The sequence below is a fragment of the Acomys russatus genome, chromosome 3, assembly GCF_903995435.1.
Source record: "Acomys russatus chromosome 3, mAcoRus1.1, whole genome shotgun sequence".
NCBI lineage: Eukaryota > Metazoa > Chordata > Mammalia > Rodentia > Muridae > Acomys > Acomys russatus.
This window is the reverse complement of record NC_067139.1, coordinates 71,853,194-71,867,973: the sequence shown is the minus strand read 5'-3', so window position 1 is coordinate 71,867,973 and position 14,780 is coordinate 71,853,194. Positions and strand designations below refer to the sequence as shown.

Genomic DNA, 14,780 nt, shown 5'->3' with positions numbered 1-14,780 from the left:
CGGCTCCTGGCAATGTTTTTAAACGTATAAAAAATATTTTAAATGTTCTCACTTTCTAGAAAGAATAAATACTTGAGGTGGTGTACATGTATCCAAAAATCACATGGTAATTCAGAAGTTATTTTTCAATTAAAAATAAAATATGTGGAGCTTGATAATGTTAAAGGCCCAGGGTCCTAGCTTCTTCTTTGGTGAGTGTGGTCCACACAGGCGGTCTTCGCTGAGGCGGTTTAGCCGTGCACTGACAGTTCGTGTATTGCTCCTTCAGCCACTGTATACATCAGATCCTGGAGAGTGTTAACCACATCCACCAGCATGACATTGTCCACCGCGACCTGAAGGTACTGACTGCCTTTGCCTCCTGCTTGTGGCTCGTTGGCGCCACCTGGTGCTAGGTAGTGGTGCTGCGTGAGGCCAGGGTAGGCGCCCCCTGGGCTCCAGGGTGGGGCCTCCTAAGGTTCTCCTTGTCCCTCCGCAGCCTGAGAACTTGCTGCTGGCGAGCAAATGCAAGGGTGCTGCGGTCAAGCTGGCTGATTTTGGCCTCGCCATCGAAGTGCAGGGAGAGCAGCAGGCTTGGTTTGGTAAGGGTGACCCTGTCTTCCCGGAATGCAGCCTCCGCCCTTCCTCCTTTTCCCGGTCTGCTTTCCTCCTTCCAGAAGGAGATGTCAGGCCTTTAATGGTCCTGGCTTTTTTAGAAAGTGGAGGGGGGGTGCGGGAGTGGTGGTGGGGAGTGACACCGAGGTCCCTCCTGGCCCTATGACTCAGTCCAGCGACTTTGGCTGCTGTCAGCGCTGCATTCTTGTTACCTCTAGGGAGGTGTTTGAGTCCCTGGTAGGCACAAGTACTTGCCCTCTGATTTAGATTCCAGATGCCGCACCGAGCCCAGCCTGTCATCTTTGCAGCCTGGGTGCTGAGAGCGTATCTAGTAAAAGCAACAGGCCTTAGAAGGGCTTTGGGGGGAAATTGGAGATGTGGACTTGCTGAGAGAGAAAGTGGGTTCAGTATGGCTCTCTCTTCCACAGGTTTTGCTGGTACCCCAGGTTACTTGTCCCCTGAGGTCTTGAGGAAAGATCCCTATGGAAAACCTGTGGATATCTGGGCCTGTGGTAAGCCCATTCCATACCCTGAGCTTTTTGGTGTGAAGGGCCCTCGACTTCCCGTGATGGCAAAACAAAGAGGCGTTCCCATTCCTTCTGGGCTCTACAAGTGGCTGCTGTCTGTGAAATCATGGCGTTGGCTCTCGTTCCCTTGGGAGGGCTGTTCCCATCATGCCCTCCTCCAAGTAACTTCCTGGATTATGTTGCATCCTTCTTGGAGAAGGATTTGCCCACGCCTTAGAGGATAGCTTGTACCTAAAGAATTCTGTGACGTGGCTTGGTGACATAAGGAGTGAGGCACAGCAGGAAGAACCAGTGGCACGGCATTATCAGCTGGCATCCACCTCTAACTCTGGCCTGCTCTTGCCTTTCTGGGTGGTTCTGAGCCCTGCATGGCCTTTCTTGGTTCCTCAGGGGTAGGTGACTGACCCCAGTGACCTGTGTGTTCTGTCTCGCAGGGGTCATCCTGTACATCCTCCTGGTGGGCTACCCTCCCTTCTGGGATGAGGATCAGCACAAGCTGTATCAGCAGATCAAAGCTGGAGCCTACGATGTAAGGACCGGTTTTCTAAGAGCTGAGCAGGCATTCCCGGGAAGACAGATTTTCTGCCCCTAAGGGTCTGTCCAAGGGAGTGTGGTATTATTGTCACTTGATAACAGGGTGTCAAGGGACTTTGAGGACCCAAGGATGGGCATACAGGACTCAATTCTTGCCACCTGATTTATAGGGAACAGATTTAAAAAAAAAAATTCTCGTTGCTAGCTATAAAGTTAAGGAGCTTACTGAAGCCCCTTGGACTATTTCTGCAAAGAGCAGAGGAACTACATGGAATGTTCTGTCACACAGGGAGAGCTCTGGAGGCTCCCTCCACTGCTTTGGTACCTTAGGCACATTGCAAAGCCTGTTTTCTCCTTGGTAGAAAGATACACTTGAAGCAGAAAATGTCGGAGACCCTTTCCTTCACTGATCTGCTACATTGACGTTATAACCGTTATTGCTCTTCCTTCCAAGTCCTTAAGTTGGTACAGATCCCGGGATATTCCCAAGACTTCTCCAACTCCTGGGCACCGCAGAGCACCCAGTTACAGGAGTTAGAGTGAAGAGAGTCCACCCTTCAGGGCACAAGGCTCACAAATGTCTCGTTTCCCTTTCCCCTGCCCCTGCTCCTCAGTTCCCATCACCAGAGTGGGACACGGTCACTCCTGAAGCTAAGAACTTGATCAACCAGATGCTGACCATTAACCCAGCAAAGCGCATCACAGCTGACCAGGCTCTGAAGCACCCATGGGTCTGTGTAAGTGTCTTTACCCCCGCCCTGGTCTTGGAGATTAGGGCGGCAGCCCTCGTGTACTGCCTTATAGTCCCTGCACAGGATTTGAAGGAGGGCAGCGGGGTGAGTGGAGTCCGAGGCCAAATGTCATCAGGGGGACTTGGGAGACAAAAAGGGCTCTTAAGTCTTTACTTGTCTGTCACTTGCTGTGGGGCTGTGATTGGCTCTTCAATTAGGACAGGTGGTAGAAAACAGGTACTTGGACCTCAGCTCTGACCAGGACACAGTGAATAAACAAAAAGGCTTCTGAAGTATTGAAACAGGTCCCCGAGGCTTAGTTGTAACACTCTTGAGCTGAGTCCTTGGGAACCCATAGGCTGTCAGTTTAGGTAGATATCTGTGTTTTCGTACACAGCTACATCAAGCTCTAACTGAGGTTGTCAGATGAAGGAAAGGGTCTCGTGGAACATAGCATCTTGAGTGAGGATGCGTTCATTTGTTTGTCGTTTCCCATGTTTATTGATTGCCTCTCTGTGCTGTGTCACTAGGCAGTTCTTCAAATAAGCAACCATGCCTGTACCCTGACAAACACACAAAAAATGTCACAAGTGCTCCTGGTAGGCATTAGGGTCACAGAAGGTTTTGCGGAGAAGGTGGTCTCTGTCTTGGTTCTTGGCAGATGACTGAGAGTCCCCTGTATGTTATCTGCAGACTGAGTTTAACATGGCAACAGGGAGAGGCCACAGGAAGTGGTCACCGGTAAGGAATGTTATGTAGTTTGGTTTTCAGTGAGACCGTGGCAGGGACTGCGAAGGAATGAGACAGAAAAAAAGATTTCATGACGCACCAGCTTCTGCCTAAAGAGTTGTGATTTTATTCTAAAGCTTTAAAGAGAGTGTGATATTTGCATGTTGTGTCCCTTTGAAAGCTACGTAGAAAACAGGACTGATGAGGCAGAAGGCTGGAGGCAGAGAGACAGGAAGCTATCACAGGTATCTGAGCAAGGCCAGGTGAGGTCTTAACTGAGGGTGAAGATGGAGAAGGAGTGGGTGTGCCGTCAAATTCAAAAGGATCTGAGAGATGTGGTGTCTGGGCTTGAGGAATGAAGGAGAGAGCAAGTCGATGGGTAGCACTCAGTTTCACTGGTCAGTGAGCAGATGCTTGTACATAGGCCCAGAAGAACTAGACTGTGAGAAAAGACAGTGGCTTAGTTTCGTAAGCAGTGAGTGTGGTGTTATAGCCAGGCGTGGTAGTGCACGCCTTTAATCCCAGCACTTGGGAGGCAGAGGCAGGCGCATCGCTATGAGTTCAAGGCCAGCCTGGTCTACAAAGTGAGTATAAGACAGCCAAGGCTACACAGAGAGACCCTGTCTTGAAAAAGAAAAAAAGCCGCCATCTGAGACACCTGGTGGCCAGTAAGAAGCATGGCAGTGTGGTCTGGGCATGTGGGTTGGTGATAGAATGCTTTCTTGGCAGACGTGAAACCCCGGGTTCCATGCCAGCACTGAAAAGAGGGCATGGAATGTGGAAGAGAGGGTGCTGTAGAGACAAAAAGCTGGAAATGCAGCCTGTCATCTCTTCATGGGTGACACTGAGGATTTGGAAATATATGAAATTGTTGAAATTGTTCTTGTACTGAGAAGGTTCTTGTTGTGAGCTTGTGTTGCTTCAGCAAGAGGAGAGGTGGCCTCTATCTCAGCACGGAGGGTCAGGGAGGGTCGCACGAGCCACGAGCCATGCCGAGAGGTTGACATCTCAGCACTGAAGGTCAGGGAGGGTCACGTGAGCCACGCCGAGAGGTTGACATCTCAGCACTGAGGGTCAGGGAGGGTCACACGAGTCACGCCGAGAGGTTGACAAATCAGCACTGAAGGTCAGGGAGGGTCGCACGAGCCACGCCAAGAGGTTGACACAGGAACTAAGAAACAGGTGGGCCAGACGCTGAGCAAGTCCTTGACAATACAGGAAAGAATCACTAGCTCTGACCAATGAGAGAGGCCATGGCTCCGCAGTTTCATAGAGCTAGTGGAACACGATAGGGAGTTTGTCTCCAGAGAAGTGAGGCTGAGAAGGCTGGGAGGCCGGGCAGAGAGGGCCGAGCCTTCTATTCCTTAGTGGAAGAACATGGGTCAAAAAGCTTTGTGTTTTCCTTGTCAATAAGCACTTGCTAATGTAAAGATCCACGGGGAACTGTGGTAACTTAGCACACGCCTACACCATGTTCAGCCCCCCCATACCTTAAGTCTACTCCCCTTCTTTCCAGCCTTTAATTCTAGTGATTTTTTTTTAAAGGAAGATTTTGTTTGGTGGAAGCTGGAATCTAATGGAAAGAATCTAATACAGAGGGAGCCTGACTGAAGAGTTTGGCGAGCAAGGCGAGGGAGGGGTTCTGAGCCTAGGTCAGAGGTCCACCCTGGGTTGCAGGTCGGAAAATCAGTATGAAATGACACGCAGAAGCAGGACACGCATGGTGGCCTCATATTTCTCTGTGGGGAATTTATACCACAAAAAAAAAAGGAGTGGGGGAAAAGTAGAGAAGGTGAAGAGAATTCTGTGGGAACCAGGAAGGGGAGGGGCCAGGAGCAAAGGCAAGGATTATGCAGTGGTAATGCACTCCAGGCTATAAGCCCCCGTGTTTACTTCCGGCGTGGCTAACTTCAGGCGCTCAAGAACCACACAACTACTGTGTGTTGGAGGCCATTTTCATGGGCCCCACCCCTTACAGTCCTGTAGTTCTCGGTGGCCCTCAGGGGCATCACTGTACTATAGCACTGCACAGTAAATGATGCTTACATTGTGATCCTCAGTCAGCAAGGAAATGCAGACTACAGTGAGAAGACAAAGAAATTAAAGACAAATACATAGAAAAAATTCTTCTGAAAATGATGAAAAAAAGAACAGGGCCTGGTGGTGCCTGTCTATAACGCCAGCACTTGAGAGGCCAAAGTCAAAGGCCCATGAGTTCAAGGCCAGCCTGGGGCTACCACAGCAAAACCCTGTCTCAGAAAAAAACAAAGATAATTTCTGCTTCAAGGGAAGTCTTAGCTTTCCAGAGCACAGTTTCATTCAAGACTTTGTGGGATGTGATGAGGGTTTTCTGGAAGGCACTCCATAGGGCAGGAGCCTCTCTCCCCTGTGCAGTCTGGACTACAGCAAGTACTCAGTAAACAATTGAGGAAGAAGTCACTGGACGGGGATCCCCTCACCAGATCCCATCATCCTCAGCTGCCTTTGGAAAGTTCTGCTGGCGCCCTCGTGCAGTGTCAGTTATCGGCGGTTTTCTTGTTGAGATTGTCCTCACACAACCTTGAGTTGGTGGTGGTTCTTCTGTTTGGTCAGCACTGGGGTAGCAGGGTGTGTGACTCCATCCTGGCACAGCAGTCAGTGGTCAGGAGGTCAGAGGGCCTGTGGCGGGGAATCTCATGGACCTGTCTGTTCGGCTTCCAGCAACGGTCTACAGTGGCATCCATGATGCATCGCCAGGAGACGGTGGAGTGCCTGCGTAAATTCAATGCCCGGAGAAAACTGAAGGTGAGCCTTACCTCTGCACCGCTGGCCTCTCAAAGTCAGGCCTTCTCACAGCGCAGCTCCTGCCTGGCCCCACAGTGTATGTAACTCCCTCCTGTTGGAACTGAACTGAGAAGGCTGTTCATATTGGGGCACCAGAAAACTCAAATCTTTAGGCTGTGGGCGGGAGCTGCTTTTGTCCGAGGCCAGGCTACCCTGGTGTAAAGTCCATTTGAACTCAGGGCATCCTCTTCTTTCCCCAGGGTGCCATCCTCACAACCATGCTTGTCTCCAGGAACTTTTCAGGTATGTGTTCCCAGCTGTGCACTATAATTCTGCCGAGGTGAGTGGGACAGGGATGGAGTCTGGCCAGTCCGGGCAGCGTAGGTGTGTCAGGCAGGATGAACAAGGATCCTGTTTGATGGTAGCTGCCGAAGGTTTCTTTTACCCAGGGAAGGGCTTTTCTGAGGCTCCAATTTATGAATTCTATTTCTTTGGACCCGGCCAAGGGGAGCCTGCCCAGCTTCCCCTTGTGCCCTGTTGCCTCCTGTTTGTAATTCTCCAAGGACTCTTCAGTGCTTTGAGATTTTAGCCAGTCTAGGGTATTGGAGAATGCATTGGAGGAAAAAGAAAGATGAGATACCATGTGCCTTCTCCATAGCACCCACTGAAGGTCATCCTTACTTCACTGTGTCCAAGAGGAGGTGCCTGATAGAAATTATTCGAGGTGTTTAAACCTTTCTCACTGACCGAGGCTTACAATGCTCTGTGAAAGTGAAGGGACCAGTGCTGGATAGGTAAAGGAACTCACTTAATTTGCATGAGGAATTGGCAGAGTTGGGTCAGTAATGTGTAAATCACACTTGACATTTCTTTTTTAAGATGCAAGACATCCCAGTCCCCTCAGCCCTATTCTCACCCTCACCTTCATTGTTTGCTCTCAGTTGGGAGCACAGTGGCTTTTCTGTGAGGAAAAGATTAGTGTCAAGACTTAACTGAAGACTCAGCTTGCTTTTGTCTTCCCTTCCTCTAACCCCCAGCCTCGCTGTTTTGGTTAAAGATCCTCCCCTTTCTCATCCTTCTAACAAGACCCTCCCCTTGCTTACTTCCTGCACCGCCATGGAGAGGGGCTTGTGAGGGAGTGCCAGCCACCCACTGGTTACAGTAGGTGGCCATTTTGGGCAGGGCTTGCGACTTTGAGCTCAAGTCCTGCCCGAATCTGCCTGAGTCTGGAGAGCTAGGGCTGTACAAACTCTTGCCCTTGGACCACAGGGCTCCAGAATGTCAGGACTGGATAGTGCGCCCAGGATAGCCCTGGTCTGGAGCCTTATTCCTATGTTCAGTTCACGCTAGAAGAAGGTCATGGCCCCTCCTCCAGGAGGAGAGCAGGAGCCTGTGGCTTGTTGCTCCCATTGAGATAGGGTGGTACCGGCACCCCCAACCCCGCCCCCTAGTGCTCCTTAGACTGTAAGGACTTTCAGCTTTATTTTCCTGATCTCAGAGCCTTCTCAGAGGACACTCAAGGACATTTCCATGAAGCCTGTAGAGTGATATTCCCTCTCTCTTCTAAGTCAAACCTGAAGACAGGCTGCTGCTTCTTGTGTAGTCTGGCCCATCAGAAGCAAATGCCCTGTCCCGTGATCTTGGGCTGCGTGTCAGCCTCCCTCTCCATTTCAGGAAGTCAAGTTAGCGTCCTGGATCCTGGCAGTCAGGCCTGTGAGGAAGGAGCATCGACTGGTCCTTCAAGAGCCTTCTGGCCTTTGAGCTCACTTTACCCTAGGTCAGAAGGGACAGCAGAAACAAAGCAGTCCGGCCAGCGTTCCGTGTTGGCTTCCTCTGCCCTGAATTTGGGGCAGGTGAGGACAAGGCTACGGAAAGAGCCTTCTACAGGTGTGATGGAGGATTGTCACTTTGTTCTTTGGGCACAAACCAGATCTTCCCAAGTTGATCCATGGGGTACAGCAGTTGGGCAGATGCTGACATGTAACTTTAATGGCCTTTGTTTTGTTTATGGGCTTTTTTCTTGGGCATCTCCATCCTCAGCGCACAGTAAGACACAGACTGAAAAGAGCTACCTCTCTTTGCTAACTCCTTAGAGGGAGACAGACCAGGGTCTAAGGAAGGCTTAGCCATAAAGGTGGCTTGCCCGAGGACTGTGTGGAGCCTTCTCACGCCCCAGCTCCTCTGTTACTTGGAATGCAGTGTGAGAAGTGTCCCGTGCTCCGGGCACTCTAGAAAGAGGCTCGTTTAAACCAGAGCTTGGTTTCCTCAGAAAAGGTACATGCCTCCCACCAGGTCAGGCTTTTACCTGCAGGCTCTTAACTTGAAGTGGCCATGGGACAAGCAATAAAGCCATTGCCATGAAGTAGAGGCATGGTGTTCTCCTCAGCCTGTCCAAGCCTCACAGGCCCCAGACTGCTGTATAGGGCTGGCTGCTCCTGTCTCCTCAGTCTGCCCCCTGGTGCCTCCTTTACCCCAGCTCAGCTGGCTTGGCCATGCCACCCGGGCCTTGCTGTGCGTGGGCGGCCAGTGGTTCCTACGCCTCATGCTGGGGCATGCTCGCTGCTGACTGGCCCCCGTGGCTTTGCGGCAGCTCTGTGCACTGAGAGACTGTATCCCCTCAGTTGGCAGGCAGAGCTCCGCCCCCGCCTCGCCTGCCGCGAGCGCCGCCGGCCTGGCCGGGCAAGGTACGTGGCATGAGTCCTCCCTGACCGCCTGCCTTGGCTCCCTGCCACCCCAACAGTAGGGCCAGCATGCCAGGCCCACTCACCAGGGAGGCGAGTCCCATGCTTGCGGGCTGAGATGGGCATGCCATACGGACCACCTAACTTGGCATCTGCAAGCACATTGATGTTATGAAGGCCCCTAACCAGCCGTGCATGCTGGGCGCTTGCCAACTCTCAGGAGGCAATAGCCTGGGGACTTGGAATTGGGCAGTACAAGCCTTTCCTCCAGGTGGTCCAAGGGCTTGACCTCAAACAAACCTGGGCATCACCTGAAGCTGTCTGGTGCTAAAACTAAACTTCTGCAGCACCATTTAAGACCCCCTCAGAGAAAGCCTCAAAATTGTGAAGCCTGAAGTTTATAACCTTCCAGGTCTGAAAGGTTGCGTGTGCAATACAGGATCTGTAGGGTCAGCTGTCCCTTGGCTTGAATTCTAGCCCTGTCATACACTGAGCAAATCCTGTCAGCTCTCCCGCCTCTAATTCCCTCATCTCTGTAATTGTCTTAACAAATTACACAGAGATATCTAAGAACATGAATGTTGTAGGTTCTCAGCTCTGCCTATACAGGACCACCAGCCACCTGGGAACTCATAAAACAAAACCCCGATGCCAAGGCCCCACCCCAGACAAAATCTGAATCCTTAGCGCATGGGATAAGTATAAGTGTTTTCTAAAGTTTTCCAAGTGATTCTAGTGGGCATCCTGAGTTGAGAACCAGCTGGCACATCTAACAGTAGGTGGTTAGGCTTACTGCTATAAACACATTAAACATTTTCTTGCCCACATACAGCATGACTGGAGATAAGGATAAAGGCCCCCTTTTTTTTTCTTTCTTTCTTTTTTTTTTTTAATCTGAGAATTAAAATGTCATGATGAAGTTACGGTCTTTCTCTCACTGGAAAAAGATCAAACATGGCTTAGTTAGGAATGGTCACCTGAAGAATAGAGGACAGTGGCAGTAGTCACAGCAGTGGTACTGATCAATGGCTCTTACATGCCAAGCACTGTGCTAAGTGCTGCTTAGGCATGGTCCCATTGGAGCCCCACCACTGTCCTGTGACCTGGGTGCTGTTTCATTTCATCTTAAATAAAGAATTTGAGACTTGAAGTGTTTAAGTAACTCATTCATGGTCAGGCACAGAACACAGCTAGCAAGTGGTAGAACCAAGATATGAATCTAGGGTGGCCAGGTGGATCAAAGTTGGGCTGATCCTATCTCCCTGTGTCCCCCAGAACTCTCCCACCCTCTGTCTGCTGCCTTCCTATGAGCTCTGTGGCCTTCTGGTGTCACCCCATTTTGGCAGCTCACAACTCTAGGCAATCCTTCCTGCTCGTGAATCCAGAGATGGGGAAGGCGATAGCTAGAGCCCAGTAAACTGGTGAGGTCCTGCCCAGTGAAGGCTGCAGCCCCTTGGCAAAACCCTCCTGTAGGTGGTCCTGGTTTCTGTGTCTGTGACTGTCTGTCCTCACGTCTGGTCTCCTTCGTGAACTGTGACACTATTTTCTTGAGAAAACTCCAGAGATGTCTTGCATCCTTCCATTGAGAGGACTTCCATGGTGTCTAGGGATGGAGCCCTCACCTTTTCACATTGGCGCTCTGTTTCTAGGCCTCGGGAGGAGCTGTTGAGGACAGCCCTCCCGGTGCCCAAGTGTGGTGTCTCTTCCTAAGCACAGGGCGTCTGCTTCTACTGAGCCCTCATCATGGCAAAGACGGTCCTAGAGTGCCATGGCTCTGAAACCCTCGAGATGTGCTTCCTGCAGAGGAGCTCCTGGAATGAATGGCCTTTTTTCAGGCCCCTTGTTAGCTCAGCAGTTTCTAGCAGACCTGGCTGCCAGATTGAAGAGAGGATGTGGTGCAGGAGACATGACTTGCCTCTTTGTTTTCACAGCTGCCAAAAGCCTATTGAACAAGAAGTCAGATGGCGGTGTCAAGGTAGGTGTGTCTCCAGAGACTGGCTTCTCGCCCCGCAGCCACTGAGGGATTCTAGGCACCTTCTCCCCCCACCCCCCATGCCCCTTCTCAAGGAGCATTGTCCTTGCTGCTCTGAGAGGGAAGAGGGGATGTGTGGCTCCTCACCTTAGCAAGATGGGCGTGTGTTGGGGGAACGGTCCTGGTTACAGTTTGTCAGAGCTGAGCCTCCCTCCCATACACCAGCCCCGTCTCCAGGGCTGCACTCGCTAGGTTTCTGATTTGTCTGAGCCATTTGGTTAATCTTGACCCTGTCTGCACAACCTCTTTTAATCAGAAGTAAGCCAGCGTGCCGTAGTAACTCAGGCAGCCCACCATACTGGGAACCTGAAGCCTCTGCTGTCTTTTTGGTGTTTTTCTGTAAACCACTTCCAGGTCCCAGATCAGACGCCACTGAGAGACTGGTGGCTCTCTAAGCGAAGGGACTTGGTGTGTCACAGCCCATTTCTGTCTGGTAAAGGAGTGTTTCCTGCGCAAGTCAGGAAATAAGAGAGGGCCTGGAGTAGGGACTTGGCTGAGATGAAAGAAGTGGCCGGAGATGCCCACAGGATAAGGGGCACACAGATGCGTCGGAGGCAGAAAGTGTCCAGGGCACGGGCACTGGATAGCGGGGATTCATTCCATCTGCAGACCCACCGACTGACACTTTAGAGAATTTCAGACCAAGAAACTATCTCAACCGTAATCTCTGACAAAGCATAAACTGGGCCTTTGCCCAGGAGCTTTTAGCCACAATTGAGTTACATACACGTGCCTCCCTGCTCCTTTCTCGTTCCCTCGTTCTCTGCATGTTTGCTTTGGTGTCTTTGTGCCAGAGGAGGGAAGCTTAGCCTCACTCACACGCTCACATGCTGCCGTGGTGTGGGTATGCCGCTAGACACGAACAAGATAAGTAAGCCAGACAGGAAAAGGGGGCTCCACAAGGTGGTCTAGGCCAGGGAGCTCTAGGAAGAAGCTGAAGGGGCACAGGAAGATGATCCCTTTAGTGATTGTCTCTAAGGTATGGAGTTGGCGGAGAGGGGGTGAGGGTAAGACAGGAAAACACCTCCACCCACCCACCTTTACACTTGAATGCATTTTCTTTAAAAATGAGACAGCATTGCCTCTGCAGCCTAAAAACAACAAATACATTGGTATGTGTTGTCATGCATATTGGTGTTCTCTGTCCAACTAGAATACAAGCTATATATGGTAGAAAGATGTAAGACAGGCTTGGTTGTACCCGCTTCTCACCCTAGTGCTTGGAGGCTGAGGTGGAAGGGTAATGAGAGGGAGCCAGCCCGAGATGACGTAGAAAAACCTTATCTCGATTTAAGGAAAAAAACTAAAAAACCCTTTTTTAATAGAGAAGAGAGAAAAACAGTCAAAATTAGGACTGGCCTGTAGAGGTGGGGCTGCAGAAAGGAGGAGTAGGGCTGTAGGGGCGGGGCTGCAGAAGGGAGGAGTAGGGCTGTAAGGGCGGGGCTGCAGAAGGGAGGAGTAGGGCTGTAGGGGTGGGGCTGCAGAAAGGAGGGGTGGGGCTGTAGGGGTGGGGCTGCAGAAAGGAGGAGTAGGGCTATAGGGGTGGGGCTGCAGAAAGGAGTAGGGCTGTAGGGGTGGGGCTGCAGAAGGGAGGAGTAGGGCTGTAGGGGTGGGGCTGCAGAAAGGAGGGGTGGGGCTATAGGGGTGGGGCTGCAGAAAGGAGTAGGGCTGTAGGGGTGGGGCTGCAGAAGGGAGGAGTAGGGCTGTAAGGGCAGGGCTGCAGAAGGGAGGAGTAGGGCTGTAGGGGTGGGGCTGCAGAAAGGAGGGGTGGGGCTGTAGGGGTGGGGCTGCAGAAAGGAGGAGTAGGGCTATAGGGGTGGGGCTGCAGAAAGGAGTAGGGCTGTAGGGGTGGGGCTGCAGAAGGGAGGAGTAGGGCTGTAGGGGCGGGGCTGCAGAAGGGAGGAGTAGGGCTATAGGGGTGGGGCTCTGTAGCTAGGTGGTATAGAACAGCAAGGCCCTGAGTTTCATTGCTTGGCAGGCACTGCAGGAAGCAAAACAGCCTCATTGATCTGATTGAGCTAGACTGTAGGAAAGGTTGTATGCCTGATTGAGGGAGCTATGGTAAGAGTGATAAGGCCGGGTGTGGTGGTGCACACCTTTAATCCCAGCACTCCGGAGGCAGAGGCAGGTGAATTGCTGTGCGTTCGAGGCCAGCCTGGTCTACAGAATGAGTCCAGGATAGCCAAGGCTACACAGAGGCGGGGTGGGGGTGGGGGGAAGAGTGATGATAAGGGCTAGAGGCATCCCTCATATGCACGAGGCCATGAGTTCAAGATACACTATAATTTAGAGATGAAAGATTCAGAGGAAAAGATAGTCAGAAATAGCAAGGAACAATCTTCAAAATTATTAACCAGTATGACAACACAGATTCTAACTAAATCGGAATAGAGGTCGCCTAAGTCATGGTCCAGCTACACCCGTAACACAGGGAATACCTGCTACAATTAAAAGTGTGCCTAAAAAGCTCACACTGGGTGTGGGTGATTTTAGAAGAATCCACAGGATGGGCACTGGCGTGCATTCTTATTTACTTTGTACTGTGAAGGCAGCAGTAGGAAGGTCAAAAGTTCAGGTTTATCCTGAGCCACATAGCGCAACACTGTCTCAGGAAAAATTAGCTGGGCACAGTGGTGAACACCTTTAATCCCAAAAGGGGAGAGGCAAAAGTTCAGGGCAGCCAGAGCTACACAGAGAAACTCTGTCTTGAAAAACAAAAACAAAAAAAAAGGCAGAGGTAAGTAGATCTCTTGAGTTTGAGGCTAACTTCATCTCCATCAACAGCCAGGGCCACATAGAGAAACCCTGTCTCGAAAGAAAGATAGAGAAAAGGAAAGAAAGAAAGAAAACCCATTAGTGTCAAGATCTCCAGGCTTGACTGGTAAGATAAAATGGTAACGAATAAACTGTCAGTTCAGGTGGGACGAGTTCTGCTTTGATCTCATTGAGATGAAGGGACAGGTGGCAGATCTGATGGAGATGTTCTTAGTGGCCTTGGGAAACATGGCATATAATCCAGGAAACCATCCTTCCCTAGCCTTGAACCTCTTGATTCTCCTGCCTCTGCCTCCCAAGTGTTGGGACTATAGGTGTGTGCTAGCCTGTCCATCTTTGTGAACTGAGTTCTGACAGACTCAGAACTTTTAAGATAATAGTTTCAAAGATGGCTATCTAGTATAACCATATGACATTAACCTAAGAAGGTAGCTATAATACAGACTCCAGAGCCAGGGGTGTAGCTCAGTGATAGAGCACTTCCTTAGCATATATAAGGTTCTAGGTTTGATTCCCCATATCACACAAAAACACCCGAACCAAAAAAAAGTGCTAATTTGAGCTGGAGAGATGGCTCATTTTTTGCTCTCGCAGAGGACCTGTGTTCAGTTGCTAGCACTCACGTGGCAACTCAAAACTGTCTGTAACTCATGTTCAGACGATCCAGTGACCTTTTCTGCTCCCTGTGAACACTGCATATACATGGTACACAGGCATATATGAAAGCAAAACACCCATACACATAAAATAAGAATGAATAAATCTTTCAAAAGGGAATTTCAGGATGTAGCCTGGGATTTAGATGCCGGAGGCATGAGTGGGAGAGAGAACCCACTGAATTTTAATGCATTTCTTCTCCCATATAAGTCAGAATATAAGTCCCATGAAAATTCAAGGATATTATAAAAGGAAAAATGGGAATTATATGTTATTAAGGTACCAAAAAAAGATTTCCTCAAAGGAAATGGAAAAGAGCAGATGCTGGAGAAGAAGAAATGTCCAGCAATGCTAGACACGGCTGGAGTGCCGAGGAGAAGGCTGTGTGTACAGAATGGCAAACAGGAGCACGTGTGGAGAGCCTGGCTCTGCTGTATGTCTCACCCTGATAGGTAGTGCTGTGCTTTTTTTTTCTTTTTCTTTTTCTTATTTTTTTTTTTTTAAAGGTTGATTTATACAGTATTTGGCCTGCAATTGAGCTAGCATGCCAGAAGAGTGCATCAGATCTCATTATAAATGGTTGCGAGCCACTATGTGGTTGCTGGGACTTGAACTCAGGACCTCTGGAAGAGCAGCCAGTGCTCTTAACCTCTGAGCCATCTCTCCAGCGCTGCTGTGCTTTTTATCTGAGGAGACGGTTTCGCTATTGTGATGGGGTAAGAGGCCAAGAAACAAGTGTTTTAAGAAAGGAGTGACC

At 50.3% G+C, this 14,780-nt stretch overlaps 1 protein-coding gene across 18 annotated transcripts in view; it reads left to right on the top strand.

Annotated features, from left to right (window-relative positions):
• Positions 1 to 14,780, top strand: part of Camk2g (calcium/calmodulin dependent protein kinase II gamma) — a 57,156-nt gene that overhangs the window by 26,353 nt on the left and 16,023 nt on the right. For 9 of the 18 annotated variants that reach the window (XR_007830387.1, XM_051142799.1, XM_051142768.1 and 6 more), the window contains exons 6-14: positions 269 to 341; positions 479 to 581; positions 1,023 to 1,106; positions 1,556 to 1,650; positions 2,270 to 2,392; positions 5,816 to 5,899; positions 6,139 to 6,181; positions 8,500 to 8,562; positions 10,491 to 10,534. Coding sequence is in view for 17 of the 18 variants with exons in the window: in XM_051142799.1 (XP_050998756.1) it covers positions 269 to 341; positions 479 to 581; positions 1,023 to 1,106; positions 1,556 to 1,650; positions 2,270 to 2,392; positions 5,816 to 5,899; positions 6,139 to 6,181; positions 8,500 to 8,562; positions 10,491 to 10,534 (712 nt within the window). In the remaining variant the exon portion in view is untranslated. The remainder of the gene's footprint in view (positions 1 to 268; positions 342 to 478; positions 582 to 1,022; positions 1,107 to 1,555; positions 1,651 to 2,269; positions 2,393 to 5,815; positions 5,900 to 6,138; positions 6,182 to 8,499; positions 8,563 to 10,490; positions 10,535 to 14,780) is intronic. The other 9 variants (XM_051142809.1, XM_051142782.1, XM_051142798.1 and 6 more) reach the window with 1 other exon arrangement.